This window comes from Hemibagrus wyckioides, linkage group LG09 (genome assembly GCF_019097595.1).
Source record: "Hemibagrus wyckioides isolate EC202008001 linkage group LG09, SWU_Hwy_1.0, whole genome shotgun sequence".
In the NCBI taxonomy this organism is placed as follows: domain Eukaryota; kingdom Metazoa; phylum Chordata; class Actinopteri; order Siluriformes; family Bagridae; genus Hemibagrus; species Hemibagrus wyckioides.
In genome coordinates, this window is record NC_080718.1 from 21,250,072 (window position 1) to 21,269,566 (window position 19,495).

A 19,495-nucleotide genomic window follows, 5' to 3' on the forward strand; every position below is an offset into this window, starting at 1 on the left:
ATAATTTCTTATCTAAATAGGATCAAAACTGGGTTGTTATAGATACAGTGGTGCTGTGTTTTCAAGAGATAGCATCCAATGCCTGACACTTTATGCAGTGATTGTTGTGTGTGTGTGTGTGTGTTTTTTAGGGAGGGGTAAGGCTGATAAATAACAAACTGCCTCATATACATGACCTCTAAATGAGACACGAAATACTGTTGCAGATATAAAGCTAATTAAAACGTCAACGCACGCAAGACACAAACTGCACATCCGCTGAAAAAACCAAGCTTTCAGTGTTGGTTTACTGAGCTTACAAATCCATGAGGCAATCCTTTGTTTGTATGGATGGTCATGCTTGAGCTGAAATTCATCCGCTTTTGCACACAAAAGTGATGCTTATGTGTTTATCTCTACACTCTGGTTGTGTTTGTGTGCCTCTAACCAGTGGGAGTGCTCCTCCAGGGTTTTGACAGGCTCGTTGATGTGTCTCACATCCCAGAATTTGACCTTACAGTCGTCCCCGCAGCTGGCCAGGTAGTACTGCTTGTTGGGGTTGAAGTCCAAATCTCGCACCAACTGCCCATGGGCATTCTCAATGCAGTAGATCTGACTGTGTGGGAGAGAGAAAGAGAAAGAGTCGCTATACGGTGATAATGAACGAGAGAGGGAAAATATGTGGTGATATCGAATTAAAGCATAGAGAGAGCGAGAGAGAGAGAGAGAGAGAGAGAGAGAGAGAGAGTCAGTGAGTGACATAGATTTCTCATCAATCAAATGCAGTCTGGTGCTGTAGCTCTGAAGGCCAAACCTCCATCTCATATCATATAAAAATGTGACAAGTCATAAAGCTTGTCGCAGGCTGCAATAGTCCTCATGCAAAGTGATGACTTCCTAGACCAAAGAGTGTGTGTTCGGTTTGCAAGAACTTGTAAAAGCCAATGTATGCGTATGAACTTCGTCTGAAGGACCTCGGCTTCATTAGTATGGGCGACTGACAGGGGTGCCTGGGGTCCTTCAACATCTCTAGCGCACTGCTCCGCCTTGCTCTTTCCGTCTCTGTTAGCTGGCTATCTCACCGTCCACTGATCTCATTATGCAATTAACATGCTAATTAAAAAGCTTATTAAAACTAGGGGTGAGGAAATTTGACCAGAGGGGAGCGTAGGGGGCTTCAATTAGGTCAAGATTAAAGTCTCAATTCATATCGTTCTGCGGGAGCTCGTGGTTGCCAAGCACAGGCAAAGGTTAAAACGTCCGGTTCCATTATGTGATGATGTATGAATATTAAGACATCAGTAGAGTAGACTAAGGAAAAAAAAAAAAACGTCATCACTCATCATCTCATCTTACTAAAAGGGAGAGCTTTTCATTTGTCAAGATGCATCACAAACCAAACTAAAGCAGACATATTCTAGATAACGGCACACTTTCCACCGTGCACACGTAACAGCGGTGACCTTTAGCCTTCGGTTACAAACTCCGCCACCCATACAAGGTCGAGGAGCGGCGGCCGATAAAGCTAGCCAGAGAAATGGAGCAGGAAATTGGGTTAGCCTCACCGCTCCAAAGTCTTCCACGCTTGCAAATCTGAAATTGGGACCCGACCAGGCAAATCCTGGGTTTCGGGGGACACATTCTGAAAAAAAAAAAATTATAAAAAAGTGACAGGGATCAGGTCGCTTTCGCACATAAAGCCTCGGGACATGACATGGTCCAGTCAGCAGAGCTCCCCCTCTGGTTTTCGTACATATAAGTTAAGCAGAGCCCCCAGCACCAGTCAGCTGGTGGTGCTGATGAAAGGACACGAATGAGGAGATCCGGTCATGTCTGTGGCGTTTCGAGACCTCTGTTGCCATGACAACAGCCTAACACTCACACACCACACACACACACACACACACACATAAAAAGCATTTCACACATCCATTGGAAATGAGGCTGCAATCACAGCGAGGGGGTAAAGGGTCTCTGCCTGCAGTAGCAGAAGGGGCAAGATGGTTGGTGTGGGTGGCACATATTTTCAGCGTGCCAAAATGCTCTCTGAGGTAGAGAGGTTTACAAAGGTAATGGAAGATAAGAGTGACAGCAGCAAAAGTCAGAGGTCCAGAGGTCCTCAATTTACCAAAAACAGAAGAAAACCTGACTGAAAAACAGGACAAAAACATCTGACAAAAAGTCAGGCTCATAATCTCTCTAAACTCGATACATAACATCATTTTATCATATTAGTCATTTTAGTCATTTTATCATTATTATCATATAAAAGAAGGAACTCAGAAACTGTATTTTAGCAATTAAATGTAATAAAAGTTTGCTGAATTCTCACTTCTTGATTGCTCAGAAGGTGTTGATTACTTTTTCTAGACTAGCAGCTCAGACTGTAGTTCTTCCTGTAAGGCAAATGATCTGACATATTGAATGACATATTGAATTAAACTTATTACTGTAGTGATATGTTCAGAAATATAGCAACAAATAGACAGGAGATCATTCGTTTCCATGGGAGCTGGTGACATAAGAGACAACGACCGTTAGCGACTAGATGTGGGCGTGTCCAGCGAAGCGACATAGCGGCTTGCTACAGCGACTACCAATGGGAGTGAAGGGTGATCCAAAGAGCACACACTGCTGATATGATGCAGAAACACAAAAACTCCAAATCTCCCTCCAGAACGTTTTATTTTAGCAAGAAATTGGAATGCTAGTTGTGACACACACTGATGAACGTTATCACTATGGCAACCATTAGTAGGATAGGAACGCCTACTGGCCACTTCATAGTACAGCGACTGCAAACTGGAGATAAAATCACTGTATTTGTGAACTTAGCTTAGAAATGTAATTGCTGGCAAACTGCTGAGTTAAAAGAAGAATAAAACACTTTGAGACATGGCGCTATGGCAGATAGCAAAGGGCACAGTGTTTTATTAGTTACTTCTATTACGTCCCAATGTTACAGAAAGGTAACTGAACATGACTGTGGGTTGTGACGGTTCATTTTGCGGTGGTATAAAACAGTTTCTCCAGGATTTCACAGAAACTAGTGCGAAAATCTTGTCGTTTTTCAAAACTACCACAGATTTTCCATAGATTTGGGCCAAGATGTGTCACGTGACAATCACAACACGCTTTTTAAGCCAAAAAGCCTGTTCAATTCACGTGTTAAACATGAGTGCAGCTATCATAGAAAGTAATCACATATGTGTATATGTCACAGGTAAGAGTTTAAAAGAAGGATTCTTTGCTTGCATTTTCACCAATTCAATACAATTTGGCCCTTGTCAAATTCAACTCAAATCCTTACGCTTGCCCATTTTTCCTGCTTCTAACACATCAACTTTGAGGACAAAATGTTCACTTGCTGCCTAATATATCCCACCCACTAACAGGTGCCATGATGAGGAGATAATCAGTGTTGTTCACGTCACCTGTCAGTGCTCATAATGTTATGGCTGACCAGTGTAAATGTGGGTGGCACATTATAGTTGGTACAGTGGTGGTAGTATTGCTGCAGCTTAAAGGCCCCTGGTTAGATCCTGAGCTCAGGTCTGTTTAGAGTTTTGCATGTTATTCCATTTGTTTGAGCAGGGTTTCCTTTTACCATCAAAAAACAAAACAAAACATGCAGGTAGGCAGACTGGCTCTGCTAAACTGCCCCTAGATGCATATGAACGGCACTGTTCGATTTGCATCCGATCCAGAATGAATTCTCTGCCTGGCGTCTAGTATTACTAGGAAACGCTCTGTATTCATCATGACCCTGACCAGGATAAAGATGAATGAATGAGAATTTTGCAACCTGCTTATGAAAGTGCATCCTATCCTCGCAGCAAGCACAGGCTGTAACTTCAATTAGTTTTAGCCAATTTAAGAACTGGCAAAGCTCAGGTAATTACTGACTACTCACAAATTGCTACCTGCTATTGAGAGAGCTTACTTGGAACTACCGGTTCCTCAGCTGGCAAAACTAAATATGAGCGTATAGCCCTATGAAATGTTTACGTATTCAATTCGTGACTGAATCTATCAGAACAAAATATTTCAGCTGGTTTTCACAATGAAGCATCTTTCAAACCTTGAAAGCACAATGTTCGAAAACGAGCATCTTTCAAACTTTGTAGAAATCATTGTATGTATTTGTATGAAGCTTACGTATGAACCTTGAGAAGAAGAATCACCACAGGCACAAAACAACGCCAGGAATAAAGGAAGGCGGCTCTTTAATTAGCTGAATTCTATTATTTGTTCTGCACGCAAATGTGAATATTCACGTCACAATCACACTTTAATCACTTTTCAATTCTCTGCGACTGCAATTTCACTAGCAGTCTGTCTGTATCTCTTCTCACACAGTCTGTCCTTTCCTATCTCCCAGTACAGCTTCACTGCACCACACACCTCTGTTTCTGTTTGCCTGAGATGCTGTGTGTATTGTGGCATCAGAGCTGACAGCTAATGCACAGTGTTCACACAGTTGCAGGGAGGTGGTGGTGGTGTGTGTGTGTGTGTGTGTGTGTATACGCTCTAGCACTCTCACACTGTGCCTCAGAGGTGCAAGCAGGGCTGCAGACTGATGAACAGACAGAACATCAACATGAAGCACCGGCCTGCTCTACACCTCATTCCCCTGTTTTCTTATAAAAGCAGATAAACAGCGTGCTTGTGTATGTGCTATAAACAAGGTTTCGGTAAACACATACTTATTTACTGATCAGTCTTTAAGTGTGATTATTGTCAGTCTTTCGCATGGAGCGAAAGCATTTCCTGCATGAGCATGATTACGCTATAAACTCCAGTACGGCTCGCTGAACTCAGAAGGAGATCAGAAGTAGCCAGTGTCATTTCCACAGGAGACCGACAGCGGAGTCAGTGACGCATTTATGTGATTACAGATTGTTTACGTCAGAGCTTCACAGAACAAAACTGGTGCTACTTTCTCTAATGGCAAACAACAGCTGTAATTGATCTGCGAAGATCTTTCTTTTCTGCTTATTTTGCTTTTACGGTGGTGTGACGTATATAGAGAGCTGATGTTTTTTTGACCAGAGCAGCGCTGTACTGACTCACACTCCTCTTGACAAGCCAGCACAGACACTCTGGAGGATGTCTGATGGGCAGTGGAGCAGAAGAGAACCGCACTCTTACTGCTAGCACACAGCTGCTGAACCAACTGGACGGATGGAGAGAAATGTGTGTGCGTGTGTGTGTGTGTTTTAACTCTCCTTCCAACCATATAACCCTTCTGCAAATCCAAAAAGCCTTCTTTTGTGAATATATAATCAACTCCGAAATTATTGGCTCCCCTAATGAAAATGAATTGTGAAGTGTATGCTGTATAATCTTGTTAAAAACATGTTACTTTTTACCCAAAATATAAAAAAAAATAATGAATGAATTTTCGGCCAAGAGAAGATAATAACATCACTGAGCATTTTCCTATAATGTCTGTTCCAGACTTTTCAGAAATTTCCCCTGGTTCAATAATAACAAAGGGATATACGTAACCTCATATTTGGACATAATTTCTGGAGATTAAGAGCAGTTTTCAACCAATATCTATATCATTTTAAACAATCTACGTGATCCATATTAACCGATTGTGATCCGTTTTCAAAACCTTCACCCATAGCTAATTTCTGAGGAGTGAAACATGATGGTGCATGCGGGTATAGGAAAATAATCCACGATGAAGTGGTGTGATATGACTCTGTGCTCTGATAAGAATTTACTCTATACTAGACGGAACGTCGTTTCATCACCAGTCTCTCTTTCATTTTTATTTACTGAAGTTAATCATTTTAACAGAACAGCTCGTCATGTTATCAAGTAACAGGAGAGTGAAAGTTCGTCTGTCTTGAAGACTCTCCCATGGTGGAAATCTACTGACTGTTACAGAGCGCTGACACTGGAGTCTCCTAGAACCCTTTTTACCAGTAGACTTGCGTTCCATTCCAAATGGAAATGGACATATCGGACATTTTCAATCAGTATAAACAAATGAATTATTTAATCGCTGCAGTCAGGATGCAGTCGGCTTTTGGTGTCAGACATTTTTTCCCTCTGTTGGGATAAACCTGCACAGGATTTTAGTGGTTGAAGACTGCTAACATCTTCATCTACAAAGCCCTGACTATCTACTTTCATATGAGCCATAAAGCACAACTATGGAGTGACATTCAATACCTAATAAGGACACAACGAAGCCAGTGCAAATTTTTTTTTAGCCTCTGGCAATGAATAAATGTTAAATAAACGTCTCTTTATGGAAAGAACCACATCATCATATCAACTATTTTTCTTTGTTAAATAATACAATCTGTTTGTAATGTAGACTGTGAACTAGTTGTTACTATGGAAACAATACCATATTAGAACGACTGCATTAATATATCCTGTCCTTTGATTTAGCACTGGCACAGTCAGAGTTCCTCTGTCACTGGAAAATAACTTACATGTGCTGCTGTGTTTGAAATTGTGATTTCGTTACGGTCCTTGTATATTAACATATAAATTACAACGTCTATCCAACTTACTGTCTATAAACCTGTAGGGATTTTTTGTTTACTCAGTCATTTTAAGCAATACGTAAAAGGAAAACAAAAATAGCACGGTAAAATCATTTACAGTATGCTGAATAACATTACATTCAATTCTCTTATACCTTCACAGTTTATCCCTTTAATCTTTATTTCCTCTGCCATGCATTTCTGTGCAATTTTCATTTTCCTCCAACTCTCACTCCGTTTCGACTTCGTCTCATATCTCTACTGTCCATCCCTCCCTATCTCTTCTAATCTCAGCTCCGTTCCTGCTGTTATCTCCTCCTCTCTTGCTCTCTTTCTCCTTCCCTGCTCTGCACTCGTTCTCCATCTCTCCCTCACTCATCCTCTCAAGGTCTGGCTCTGTGTTATCCCCGGGATCAATAGTGCTGTGATTATTATTCTGGCTGTACAGCCCACACAGAGCCTCATTTCATTCCATCGCCCATCTGCTTCATATGATTCACTGCACCAGCCCTGCCTCACTAAGTGGCACACACCACGCCGTCACACTAACGGGGTGAAACCGTGGCTGTATAGGGAAATTAGAGATGCGCTGATAATTGGTGCGTCACAGTATTCGACACCGACGGTGCATTCCGAAATCTGAAGATAAAGGCTGGTGCAAATTAGCTACCGTATTGCTTGTAGTCTTTGAAAATGCATTGCTATTATTTTGGTAATGAGATCCACGCTCTGTGAAAGTCTTTGCATTATGGCAGATAGATCATCACTGATCACTCAAACTGCACTGAAGAACGTGTTCACAAATAAGTTGACTGGCAGTCATATTTGTGTTCAGAAATGACATTCTGTTTATTCAATTTTCCTACTTGAGGGAACTTGCATTGCTTGCATGTTCTCCCCAGGGTTTTGGGGTTTCCTCCCCATATCCGAAGAGATGCACTGTAGGCTGATTTGCATCTCTAAATTGTCTGTAGTGTGCGAATGGGTGTGTGAGCATGTGCAGTTCTGCCTGTGATGACTATTTTTAATAATAATAATCATCATCATCATCATCATCATCACGATCATCATAAGAGCTTGTCATATTATCAAGCAACAGGAGCGTGAAAGGTTGTCTGTCTTGAAGACTCTCCCATGGTATTATTATTATTATTATTATTATTATTATTATTATTATTATTATTATGATTATTATTATTATTATTATTATTATTATTATTATCTTCAATAAATAAAGATAAAATAGAGACTGGTGATGGATCAGGTGCCAACTCATCACAGGACACAACTGCACACACTCACACACGGAGTCAGAATGGAGGAAAGTGTTGCTACTTGACATCTAAAAAGCCAGATTTCAAGCATTCGCATATATAAAAAACATGCTATATATTTGGATCAAATTTTATAGAAAGGGGCATTCTGACACCCAACCACAGCCCCTTTCCTGTAGCATCAGATTTACCCATCGACTACTTCAAACAAAGCTCTTTACTAACTTTAAACGATGGGGTTCTATGAAGATTTCTCAGTACAGTAACTATTAAACACCCCAAAAAGCTGTGTCTCAGTATTCAAGCCATTGTATGGAAGTGTGGCGAGCCAATCAGCTTGCAAACTTAAGAATTCTAAAGCTTGTTGCCAGAAAAGTGTCAAATTTCTTCTACTGTTTGCTCAAGATTCCAGAATGTTTTATCAATAAACAAAGGAAGAAGCAACTGGATCTACACATCGGATCCCCAACTTTTCCCGTAGGCCATCAGATAATTTACTCACCAGAAATACTTTAAAAAAAAAAAAAAAAAGCTCTTTAACAAAGACAGGATTCTGTGAATATTCAGAGTTCATGCCTAAAAAAGCCTACTGTGTTGCAGTATTCAAACAGTTTGCATGAAAGTGTGACGAGCCCGTCAGATTAGTTTTCGATTCTGAATCTTGTGGCCAGAAAAGTGTACAAAAAGATATCAGATGCTCTTGGTAAAATGTATGAAGCGGACACTATTAATTGGCTAATTATGAAGCCGAGTGCTTTTACATAACAAAGCTTATTTTAAAATTAAGCTGAGAAGTTGGCAAATGGTTGGAAGTGTGATTATGTGATGACACTGAAGGAAATGATTGCCATGATTAATAATTTCTGGTTAAAATACCGGCCAAGATGCACATCAAATATATAAATGAATATCTAGTAATTAGATGTTTTTAGGAAAGTATGTCCTGTATACATATTTTTTATTTTCTACATGTATGAAGGAACTATTTTGTACCTTCTAACATCTAATTCTATTTAAATCGAACGATGTGAGGACGGAATATCGAACAGTGGGTGGTATTGGAGCGCTAAAACTTTTCAGAGCTATATGGAAATGTCTCATCAGCTTTCTGCTCAAGCCTGTGACCTCTGAGCTCTCAGCTCACCTCATGCTGCGAAGGTCCCATCCTCGAATGGCTGTGTCGTTGGCGGTGGCCAGCTGGGTGCTGTTGTGGTGGGGGCTCCATTTACCCGAGGTGAATTTCAGCTGCCCTTTGCCTTCCAAGGTGGCACTGCTGGAGATCTAGAGAGGTAAATTGATCCAAACACACATCTCAATCAATGGCTGCATATTCACGGAGGAGCCTTAGCAGGCTTGTGTCCTGTCCAGGACGGCCTGAGAGGATATCGTGCACCAGTGAACACGGCCCAAAGGCTGAAACTGCTCATATTGATGCGAGTCAAAGAGACAGCACTCCCGCTGCGAGATACAAACCATACTTTTCACCTTTTCATTGAAAACTCAATGACAGGAGCTGCTGTGAGTCTTCAGTGTCCTTGATGGCTTTTCTGGAGCGTTCTATATGCGAGTCACAATGAAAAAGGACTGAAGGGTAAAGCTTGAAAGACTATTTGAGTTATTAATTTCTATGTTTCTGTGAGGGATACAGGCTGGAGATTAATGGATATTTATTCCATCCATTAGAAATTGCAAGTGTGCAGTGACTAACATGAATTTGTAAATGGAGGGGTCCAATATTTAGACTTTTAGACCGAAGTTCAAGTAACTATCAACGTTTAGTAACAAGAATTTAATTTATATTAATGTTGAAGACTTATTTCATTTATGTGAAAGAAATAAACCTTTTCAAAATCAAAGGTGTCAAAATCATGTAGCTGGCATTTAGACAAACATCAATTCGTACGTAGGTGAACTTCCTTTGTTTCTTTATAAACATTATTTATATTTTATTGTTATAAAGTTCATGGTTTGTTGCAGTAAATTACGTTAGTTAAGGGCATCCCGACCATCATGTGCATATGAGGTTCTTTCCCAAATTTGGAAGCAAACGATTGTATAGAATGTCTATGTATGCTGTAGCATTACAAGTGGAACTAAGGAGCCCAAAGGGACCATGTTCCAGCATGACAATGCCCCTGGGCACATAATGAGCACCATGAAGACATGATTTGCCAAACTTGTAATGAAATAACTTGAGGGTCTGCACAGAGCCCTTTGGAATGACCTGGAATGCCAACATAGCACAGTCCTCCTTACCCAACATAGTTGCCTGACCTCATTGATGCTCTTGTGGCTAGATGAGCACAAATCCCCAAAGCTACGCTCCAAAATCTAGTTGAAATGGGGGAGGAGACTAAAACTGGGATATGATGTTCTAAAAGCATATATAAGTGTTCAGGTGTCCACAAACATTTGGCCATAATGTATATGATTATTGCATTGTTGTTTTTTCCGTAAAGCTAGTAAGAAGACGTGATGAGAAGAAATATTCCATCTGCCTGCAGTCAACATAAGGAACAGCAGACTTGGTGAAGCAGCTCAGCTTAAATTCAGCTTTATCTTCTCCAAATGTAGCTGTCTGCGTCCGTTTAAGGTGTGATGACATATTGCTGTGGTAACTGCAAGCTTATTATGTTTTTTTTTCCCCTGCCTACATTAGTATATGGTGTCATTTTGAACTACAGTAGACATCTAATGAGAAAAGGTAAAACTGCTGCATAAGCGAATTGCGAAAATGTTGGCTAAAAGACAACCATGAAACAATAAAACAATTTAACAACAACATGGCGGGATGGCTTAGAAAAGAAGAAGAGCAGAAGGAGGGCACCTCATCACTCTTGGAAATGACAGTCTTGTGATAGAATGAAGCAAAGCGAAACAATGTAGCTGTATCGAATAATGATAAACAAAGGCCAGTGTACTGAGCGTCGGTGGGAGTTGTCCTGCGTTGCTTTGTTCATCGCTTGGTGCTAAGCAGATAGACGAGCCAGATCTTACCCTGCCTTTCTCCTATAGTGCGTTTCTTTTTTTTTTTGAAGGCTTCTTGGAGGAAAGCCAGAGCACAAAGGCATGCTGGAGTGGATCGATCCTGGCCTCACGCTCGCACCGGGAAGGGACTCATTACTCCATCATCCAGCATTCTTTTAGAAAAAAATTAAAAATTTCTTCATTCATATAAAGCACCTTGAGATTTTTTTCTGGAAATACACAGTGCTAAATAAATATGGATTATTATTTCATTAGTACAAAGTGAAAGAAGAAGATGCATCTTGCTCTGCAGTGCCCATCACAAGCACCACCCTCGCCAACCTCCATTAGCCTCAGTGCCATTAAACATTAGCGTGAACTCGGCGGCATGATGGCATACACTCCGTTCCCTCTCACAAGATTCGCTGAAAGCTCACTGCGATTTCTCACACTGTGCTGTTTTGCTAAGCTGGCTTGGCTTTAGCTCGGGTGTTTGGTAAGCCGCGAAGCCGTGAGCCTGTCGAATTCTCGAGCAGAATTCGCAGAGATTTGGGGTAAAAAAAAAAAAAAAAAAAGAAAGAAAGAAAGCTTTACAGTCTGAGCAGAGGCAAGGACGCAGCCGTGATGAACACATCAACGTGAGGCGTTCTGGCTCAGAAGGAAAAAAGGGATGTGGGGATAGACGAGATGAAGGGAGCTGGCATGTTTTCGTGTGTATAAGGGAGGTTTGCATGAGGGAGATTAGCATTCTCATCAGCGCTGCCAGAACCTGACTGAGCACCCTGCCTCTCTGTCTCTCTCTCTCTCTCTTTCCTCACTCACCCTTTTTTTCACGTCTCTTTTAATGGACGCTCCCTCAGCAGGCCTCGTCACTCGATAACCCCCCTTTCGCTCTGCATACAAAGCTGACATTAGCGTGACTGCTTAGAGAGCCTCTCTGTGGCAGTGACCATGGACCTCTTGAGTAACCTCTGCTGAGGTCGAGTGTGTGTGTGTGTGTGTGTGTGTATGCATATGTGTGTGTGGGGGAGTTCTTGTGTTCTGAAAGGAGCTGACGTCTTCGCAGTTCACTACTTGCGTACACAGGCTCTCGAATGTCGAGTCAGGGTTACGTCCTAAAAGGCCAGCGACACGTCCAGCCTGTGAACTTCAGTCGGCGAGGCATTAATTAGTAATGAGTGCGGCACATTATTAATGAATACCTTCAACACGGCGGCTCCTCACTAATGGGACATTAAGTTAACCAACCTAAACTCACATTTCATCTGGACTTGCATGACTGCAGACACCTTAATTGCACAGGCAGTGGATTATGGGAGGAGAAAAAAAATAAACCTAAAGGGACACGACCATAACTGGAGCTTTTCACTGTTTCTTGAAGCTCAAGCAAAAAAGCTTCGCGAGTCATCTTTAGTTCACGGTTAAAGTTTAATAAAGTTAAAGTTAAGTTTAGTTCACAGCAGGATTAAAAGATTTATTAAACAGAAAGTTTTGCTATGCGGAATCATTCTTCGTGTTAGTCAGATCGTTGACTACGTTCTGACGTTTTTCTACTCGGTGTCAATCGACTGCATTTTAACGATGTGTAAATTGGTTACGTGTTACATGCTAGCTTCAGCTGATTAGCGAAGCAACCTAGCTGTACTGCTGGCAAACAAACCAAAAAAGCATTAACAATCTCAACTACATCTTAAACATTTCATGAGTGGTGGAAATGGCAAGATAGGATGAAACTACACTTGTACGTTTTTCTTGCTGTTTTTTTCTTGAGTAGATGGGAAAAAAATTGCAAAGAGGAACTACAGCTTAAAGCAGGAGAGCTAATTAACGTTGGACCACACATCATAGGATGGGTCCAAAGAATCATTCGAGCCAATTTATCTCTTTACTGTGTCACACAAAATTCACATTAAACTGAGAAAAACTTTATGTTGTTTGTCACGCTGCTGCTTAGTTGTTTGCTATTGTGAATGTAGAGTGTTTGTTAATTCTTTGATCGCTAATGCTGCCTTCATGTGCTATCGGAGTTATTGTAAATACTAGGAAGTTGGTTCAGCAAATTTTACACCACGAAAATAGCTTGTATTTGATCATCAACAAGCTAGATAACTGAGTAATATATATTATGGTGTCAAAAATGTCAACCAAATAAAATTATGTATGTATGAACCTGGCATCATTCATATTTAATGTTCTTCCTAAGAACTACGTGTATGAAAATGACATACTCGTAATTACTGCTTCGAAAGTGGGAACTAGGATGATTCCGACCGCACGTGAAGACGACACCATCCAGAGACGGAGTACTTTTCAGAGGAAAAAAAAAAATAGCTGATTACACACTACTAGAGTCTGATTGCACATGGAACTTTCTGGAAAACTTAACTAACCATAATTGCGTTTTACTGCACTGAATGAAGCTACATACGGACAGCTCTGCTCAGACATTCTCTCACATCTGTCTCGTATGGAGACATTCGAATGGCTACGGTATACCGATTTAGTTTTAATTTCATGACTATTGACCAAACTCAACAACTACCCCGAGATGTTCATTATAAACGAGTTTAGAGTGAATAGTTTTAGTTTTCTTTTCTCAGTAGAATGAAATGTATTCAGTTTCTGTAAGGGATACAGGCTGGAGATTAATCGATAGTTATATCATCCATTAGAAATTGCAAGCCTGAAATGATCAAGATGAATTCATTAATATGTTTGGAAAATGGTAGAAATACAGCTAAATGGTGGGTGCCAATATTTAGACTCAGAGACTGAAGCTGAACTGATTATCAAGATTTAGGAAGTAGAATTTCATTTACATTAATGTTGAAGACTTTTTAATGCACTTATTATAATTTTTATACATTACTTATAGTTTATTAATATAAAGTTCATGGTGTGTTTGCAGTAAAAGAAGATCACTGACACACTGATGTACACTATATGGCCAAACGTTTGTGCACCCCTCATCATATCCATATCAGGTAAGGTTCTTCCCCAAATTTAAAGGCACACAAATGTCACACATTTGGAAGCACACAATTGGACAGTATGTCTGTGCATGATGTAACTTTATAATTTCCCAAGAAAGGATCTAAGAGGCCCAAAGGGACCTTGATAAAGCATGACAAAGCCCCTGTGAACAAAGTGAGCTCCATGAAGACACGATTTGCCAAATTTGGAATGAACTTGAATGTCAGATGTAGTGTATAGAACCTAGAGTGGAAAACAGTAGAGTATTTTTTTCATTTTTCAGTATGTTGATGTGATGGTGATTTAAATGCATTTTAACAGGCTCCGGTTGCAGACGGAGAGTGCAGGTTGCAGGCTCATATAGCGGTTATCAAATAATGAGAGGGCTTCTATCTCACCGTGGCCTTGGTGGAGCTCTCCTGAAGGTCCCAGAGCACGATGTGGCTTTCAGCCAGAGAGATCACGCGCTTGCCATCGCCCATCGGCTCCCACAGAACGCTGCCAAAAAGAAGACGCCAGAAGTCTGATCAACACACCTGCACCTTCACGACTCCATTTGCAAACTCTCCTACAACACATCAAACTTACAAGATTTCTTTTTTTTTTCCCCCCACACACATAAAAGTCTCTGCAACTGGTTTGACAGGATAATGTCATAATCAAGCAGGGTTTACAGCTGAATAACAATCATCCGACTCACATCAGGACCACGGCACCAGACATGAAGACAGGAATGATGCCATAAGGGGTGGAAAAAAAAGCCTTCTTGGGATTGTATCCAACTTTAATTTGCATGCATGTCTTGTGAGTTGGGATCTCAAGGGGGCAGAAAAAAGCCCTTTTATTGAGGATATAAATGACACAGTGATGCAAGGACTGTTTTTACAGCCCTCACAAGGTGCAGAGAGCCTCTGGTTTCTTATGTGTAGCACCGCTGTAGTCCCTCGCTCAAAGACAGACGAGGAACATTCACACGCTTTGAGATTTCGATTAATTACATTTAATTACAAAAGAAGGAAGAGTCCCTTTCTGTGGCTGTTTTCAGGCTTATTATATCAAAGACCCTAAAAGCGGTTGGATTAAAAAACGTCATACATTTGACCTTGAATAACAGAGACTTTGCCTCCTTGAATATGTAAATCTAGTCCTCCTGGCTTCCTTAAAAGCCCTCAATATATTCAAATTTCAGTTTTAACCCACTTTGCTATTCCTGTCTAATCCACTTTGTATGCACAATGTATGCAGATGAGCTATAAAGCCTAGCAAGTTATGACCAGATCTATCTTCCAGTCAGCATTAAAGTATGGTCCTTATAGTCTGCCTCCCTGAAAAAGAACGGTAAACTGAGCTTTGTTTTGGCTGCGATTTGGTACTGGGGTCAAGGAGGATTTTTTTTTTTTGGATCTGAAGGGTGTTTTAATAATTAATAATTTAAATAATTTCAAAGTTTAAATAAATAAGGAAATTATTAAAAACATTCATAAACATGATCTTACTCAAGTGTCACAAATATTTGGGAAAATATACAATTTTTAAATAAAGGGAAGGGAAGAGAAGGCAAGGAAAAAGGAAATGAAAAGAAAAGAAAAGAACCCAAACTAGAAATTAACCTCTTTGACATTCATAGAGGTTTTATAACGCTGAGATTTTTTAAATTATCATAATTTTATCATTTTTATAAAAAAAATTCAGACTGATAAAGCAGACTAAGAAAAAACTTTGCAGTCAATTGCGATATAAATATATATATCATCATATATGTTAAAGCAATGGACAAAAAAAACAGTTCAGAATAATATGTTAATATAAAATCAGATATGGGAAAAGTAAAATTAAAGTTAAATAATAATGTAAGAGTCTTATAAATTGCAAATATACACAAAGAGGAAGTGGAAACGATCCACAGAGTAGCACTTGTGCCTGTAGTTAAAGGTGAAGCCTGAATACAGATGTGTGCAATTTCAGTATTAACTCCTCATTATATGCACAACAATGGTAATGGTAATAAATGCCTACATGGGGAAAAAAAAAAATTTAAGGTTATTCAAGGTCCCTGTGTTGTTCTGAGAGAATGCAGGCCATGCAGAGTGACCACGCACAATATAAGATGTGTTTAAGGATCGACTGGCTGCCGTCCCCCACAGAGATTATTCTATCATTATTGCCAGTATTGACTGACCTACATAACGCACTTACTATTCGCTCCTTCTTGGGCTCCCATTGATCTGGAAGCAGCCCGCTTGGAGTGCAAATCGCACTCGTGATTGCGCCGTCTCACACCACAGTCACAATCCGGGCCTGAAAATTCCTCCCGGCCCCCTGCAAGCGCCTGATTGGCCACGAGGCACTCAATGGCTATTGATTACGAGGTGCACACTAGATTCAAAAATGAGACGAGGCTCTAGTGAAAACGCTTTGTGGTTCTGGCTGAAACAAGCAGCTTGTTCTGGTCGGTTTTGCTTTGATGCTTGATATATTTGCCAGAATTGATGCCACTGTGTCTGTGCAAGAACAAAGACTGTGTGAGACAGGACAAAATTCAGCAGGCCTTACAACAGTGAATGAGGACGTTCCTGTGCGCCAGTGTTACTGCTGACAGAGTGTGAAGAGGAGGCCATCTTTTTTTTAAAAAAAACAAAAACAATATCAAAACAGACAGTCTCAGTGTGAACCGCTCAAACACACACACACACACACACGCTTTATAACTGCATAGAAATAAACAAGCTTGTGCACATAAACACCACCCCCCAACACACACACGCGCACACACCTCCTGCCCTTGAGATTTTTACAAGGACAGACACCAGTACCATCAATCTCCACCCCAGGGCTCCAACACTGCGGCCCTGCACTCTGCCAAGAGGAGGCCATTCAACCTCACAGACGCACACACACCATTTAAACACACACATACACACACGTCTTGTTGGAGAATGGAGAACACACTTTCAATAACTGATAATGGCAGCACTCACTAACAGTCAGTTATTCTCTCTACATTGCACTTTGATTTTTAAGAGATCATCAGGGAAAAGCACATCTGTCATGTAAGAGGAGCTTTTCAATACGATTTCCCTCTCAAACCTGGAAAGAAGAACAATTATGCTCTAGATACCCTCTTATCCTGTTTAGAGGAACTGAATCAACACACAATTCCATGTGTTACTTATTATTATTATTAGTAGTAGTAGTAGTAGTAGTAGTAGTAGTAGTAGTAGTAGTAGAGGTAGTAGTAGTACTAAAAAACTCAGTGTCAATTTTTTTTTATTTTTTAAAACATAATAGTCTTGTGAATTTCTTCCTGAAATGTAAAATAAACACCTTTTCACAGAAATCTTCACCATATCCACACTTACACACAACTCCACTGTTTATATGGCGCATCCACTGTACAAGTCTCTGTGTAAACGGCTATTAGAGAAATGGTAACATATTATAACAAGCGCATTAAACTAAACCTTACACCCAGAACTCTGAATGTTGTACGCTGAAAGATAAATACGGTATAAACGCTGCATATATAAGTTTACGCTTAGCGCTAGGACAAAAGGTGCAACTAGATTTCACCTTCCCCACGCACACCTGCGCGCACACAGCTGCTACAGGCTGAGCGTCATTGCTCACCTACTCGCTTGAATATCTTACGCATACCGTACCCGGAGAATTAAAAGCAATGTGGCACGTGGCACTAGATGGCACATCGGAGCCAAAACATCTCTGTCCATCTGCTTTCCAATTCGAACTGTATTTTCATAACGTTAAACAGATCAGTAAATTCCGATTCTGATGGAAAACATCTATAAATCCAGAAGCCTCAAAACAGACCTTTTCTTGGGTTTAAGAGGTTTTTAACAGTAATAGAACCCCGTAGTGAAAGAACTTGTAATATAGTACATAAATATGCGATTTCAGACATGATGTTAGTTTGTTGATATAGTTTGCAGACACAGTGTCACATGTCGCTACACCGCCTCCACTATTTACACTGGTTTCACACTACATAGAAGTGTCACATTCAATTTCTGAGAATGTACACAAGGAACGCACCAAACAACAACAGGTTAGGCGCAGTAGCCATTTTGCGTACACGTATACACTTAGCTAAAAAACAGAATTCAGCCATTAGACTTTATAGAATTTAGTATTTCAGTATAAAAAAAAGTCACTTTGTTGTGAGAAGTGGAACAGTTATGTTCATAAATAAATGCCTGCACACCTCAATGAAGTGACGCAACGTTGTAAAGGAGAGAGGGTGCATCAACGAGCCTTGGCCGCCCATGACCCTGTTGCCGGTTCACCACTGTTCCTTCCTTGGACCACTTTTGATAGATACTGACCACTGCAGACTGGAAACACCCCATAAGAGCTGCAGTTTTGGAGATGCTCTGATCCAGTCGTCTAGCCAGCACAATTTGGCCCTTGTCAAACTCGCTCAAATCCTTACACCAATTTTTCCTGCTTCTAACACATCAACTTTGAGGACAAAATGTTCACTTGCTGCCTAATATATCCCACCCACTAACAGGTGCCATGATGAGGAGAACATCAGTGTTATGCACTTCACCTCTCACTGCTCATAATGTTATGCTTGATCAGTGTGAATCAATAGGGTGTACTGTCTTTTTCACATGACTGTAAGTTATTATTTATAGCATAATTAAAAAGGGGTAGGGTGAATTAGTGGTTATGTTTAATTCCCACCTCTGGCCTGCATGTGTGGAGTTTGCCAGTTCTCCAGTTTTCTCCCAAGACCAAAGAGTGTGACTGTGTGTGTGCGTGTGTGTGCGTGTGTGTTAGTTTAGGTTAGCATCCTGTCTCCCCACCTTGTCCACAGAGTACCCTGGGATAGGCTGCAGGTTCCCTGTGACCCTGTGTATGATAAGTGGTACAGAAAATGGATGGATTATAACTTTGCAATTTAATGCAGACTATTAAAAGGCTAGAACACAAATGATTGCTCCTAGCCCTTAGTATTTTATTAGCAATATATTTTATTTAGTATAATATTATTAAATGACGATCTCTATTTCCCATCCTTTCTTTGCTCTTTAGAAAATGGCTTCTGAGTGAAAATGTATACAGATTTTTGGCTCATCCCCTATATCATCATTTGGTGGATCACAGACTGAATGTGGGCCTGGCACAGTATCAGAGTATGTCTAAAAAATACTGTAGCAGAATCAAAAAACGGACACAAAAAAAAAAAAGGTTGTGCAATAGTACATGGCTTGTCTTGTCGTTAGGAGATCATGAGTTTGAGTCTTGATGATGCCACAGCCAAACCCAGGCACCACCAAGCTGCCACTGATGGGCCCTTGAGCAAGGCCCCCAACCCCCCTCCCTGCTCCAGGGGCGCTGCATCATGGCTGACCTTGCGCTTTGACCCCAAACCCTCCAAGGATGGGATATGTGAAGAAAAACGTCACAGTGCAGTAATGTATATACAACAAATAAAGGCTGCTTAACTTCAAATCCTATTTAAATCCACTATCTATGGTATAATATCATTCAAGGTAAGATGTCGTGACCAGTCGCATAACACAAGTCATTATTATTATATTAAAGTGAGAATTAGGATCGAGTTTTGGTGTTCTAACAAAGTGCAACTAAGTGAAAGCAGCGCTTACAAACTTTCAACCAGAGACCATTCAGTCAGACCTACTTCCAACCTACACTAAATACCTGACACAAGCTCTTCCACTGGCAGGACGACAGCACCGAGGAGATTTGAGTTCATTGTTTTTCAGCTGAAACCAGAGGCTTTGAAATACAGGGCCTCTTTTATTA

The 19,495-nt window shown here is 40.6% G+C and overlaps 1 protein-coding gene across 1 annotated transcript in view; it reads right to left on the reverse strand.

The window, feature by feature from the left end:
- eipr1 (EARP complex and GARP complex interacting protein 1) overlaps nt 1–19,495 on the reverse strand; it is a 41,023-nt gene that overhangs the window by 5,298 nt on the left and 16,230 nt on the right. The window contains exons 5-7 of the mRNA XM_058398478.1: nt 14,104–14,203; nt 8,910–9,046; nt 428–595 (exon numbers count right to left, since the gene is read on the reverse strand). Coding sequence (XP_058254461.1) covers nt 428–595; nt 8,910–9,046; nt 14,104–14,203 — 405 coding nt within the window. The remainder of the gene's footprint in view (nt 1–427; nt 596–8,909; nt 9,047–14,103; nt 14,204–19,495) is intronic.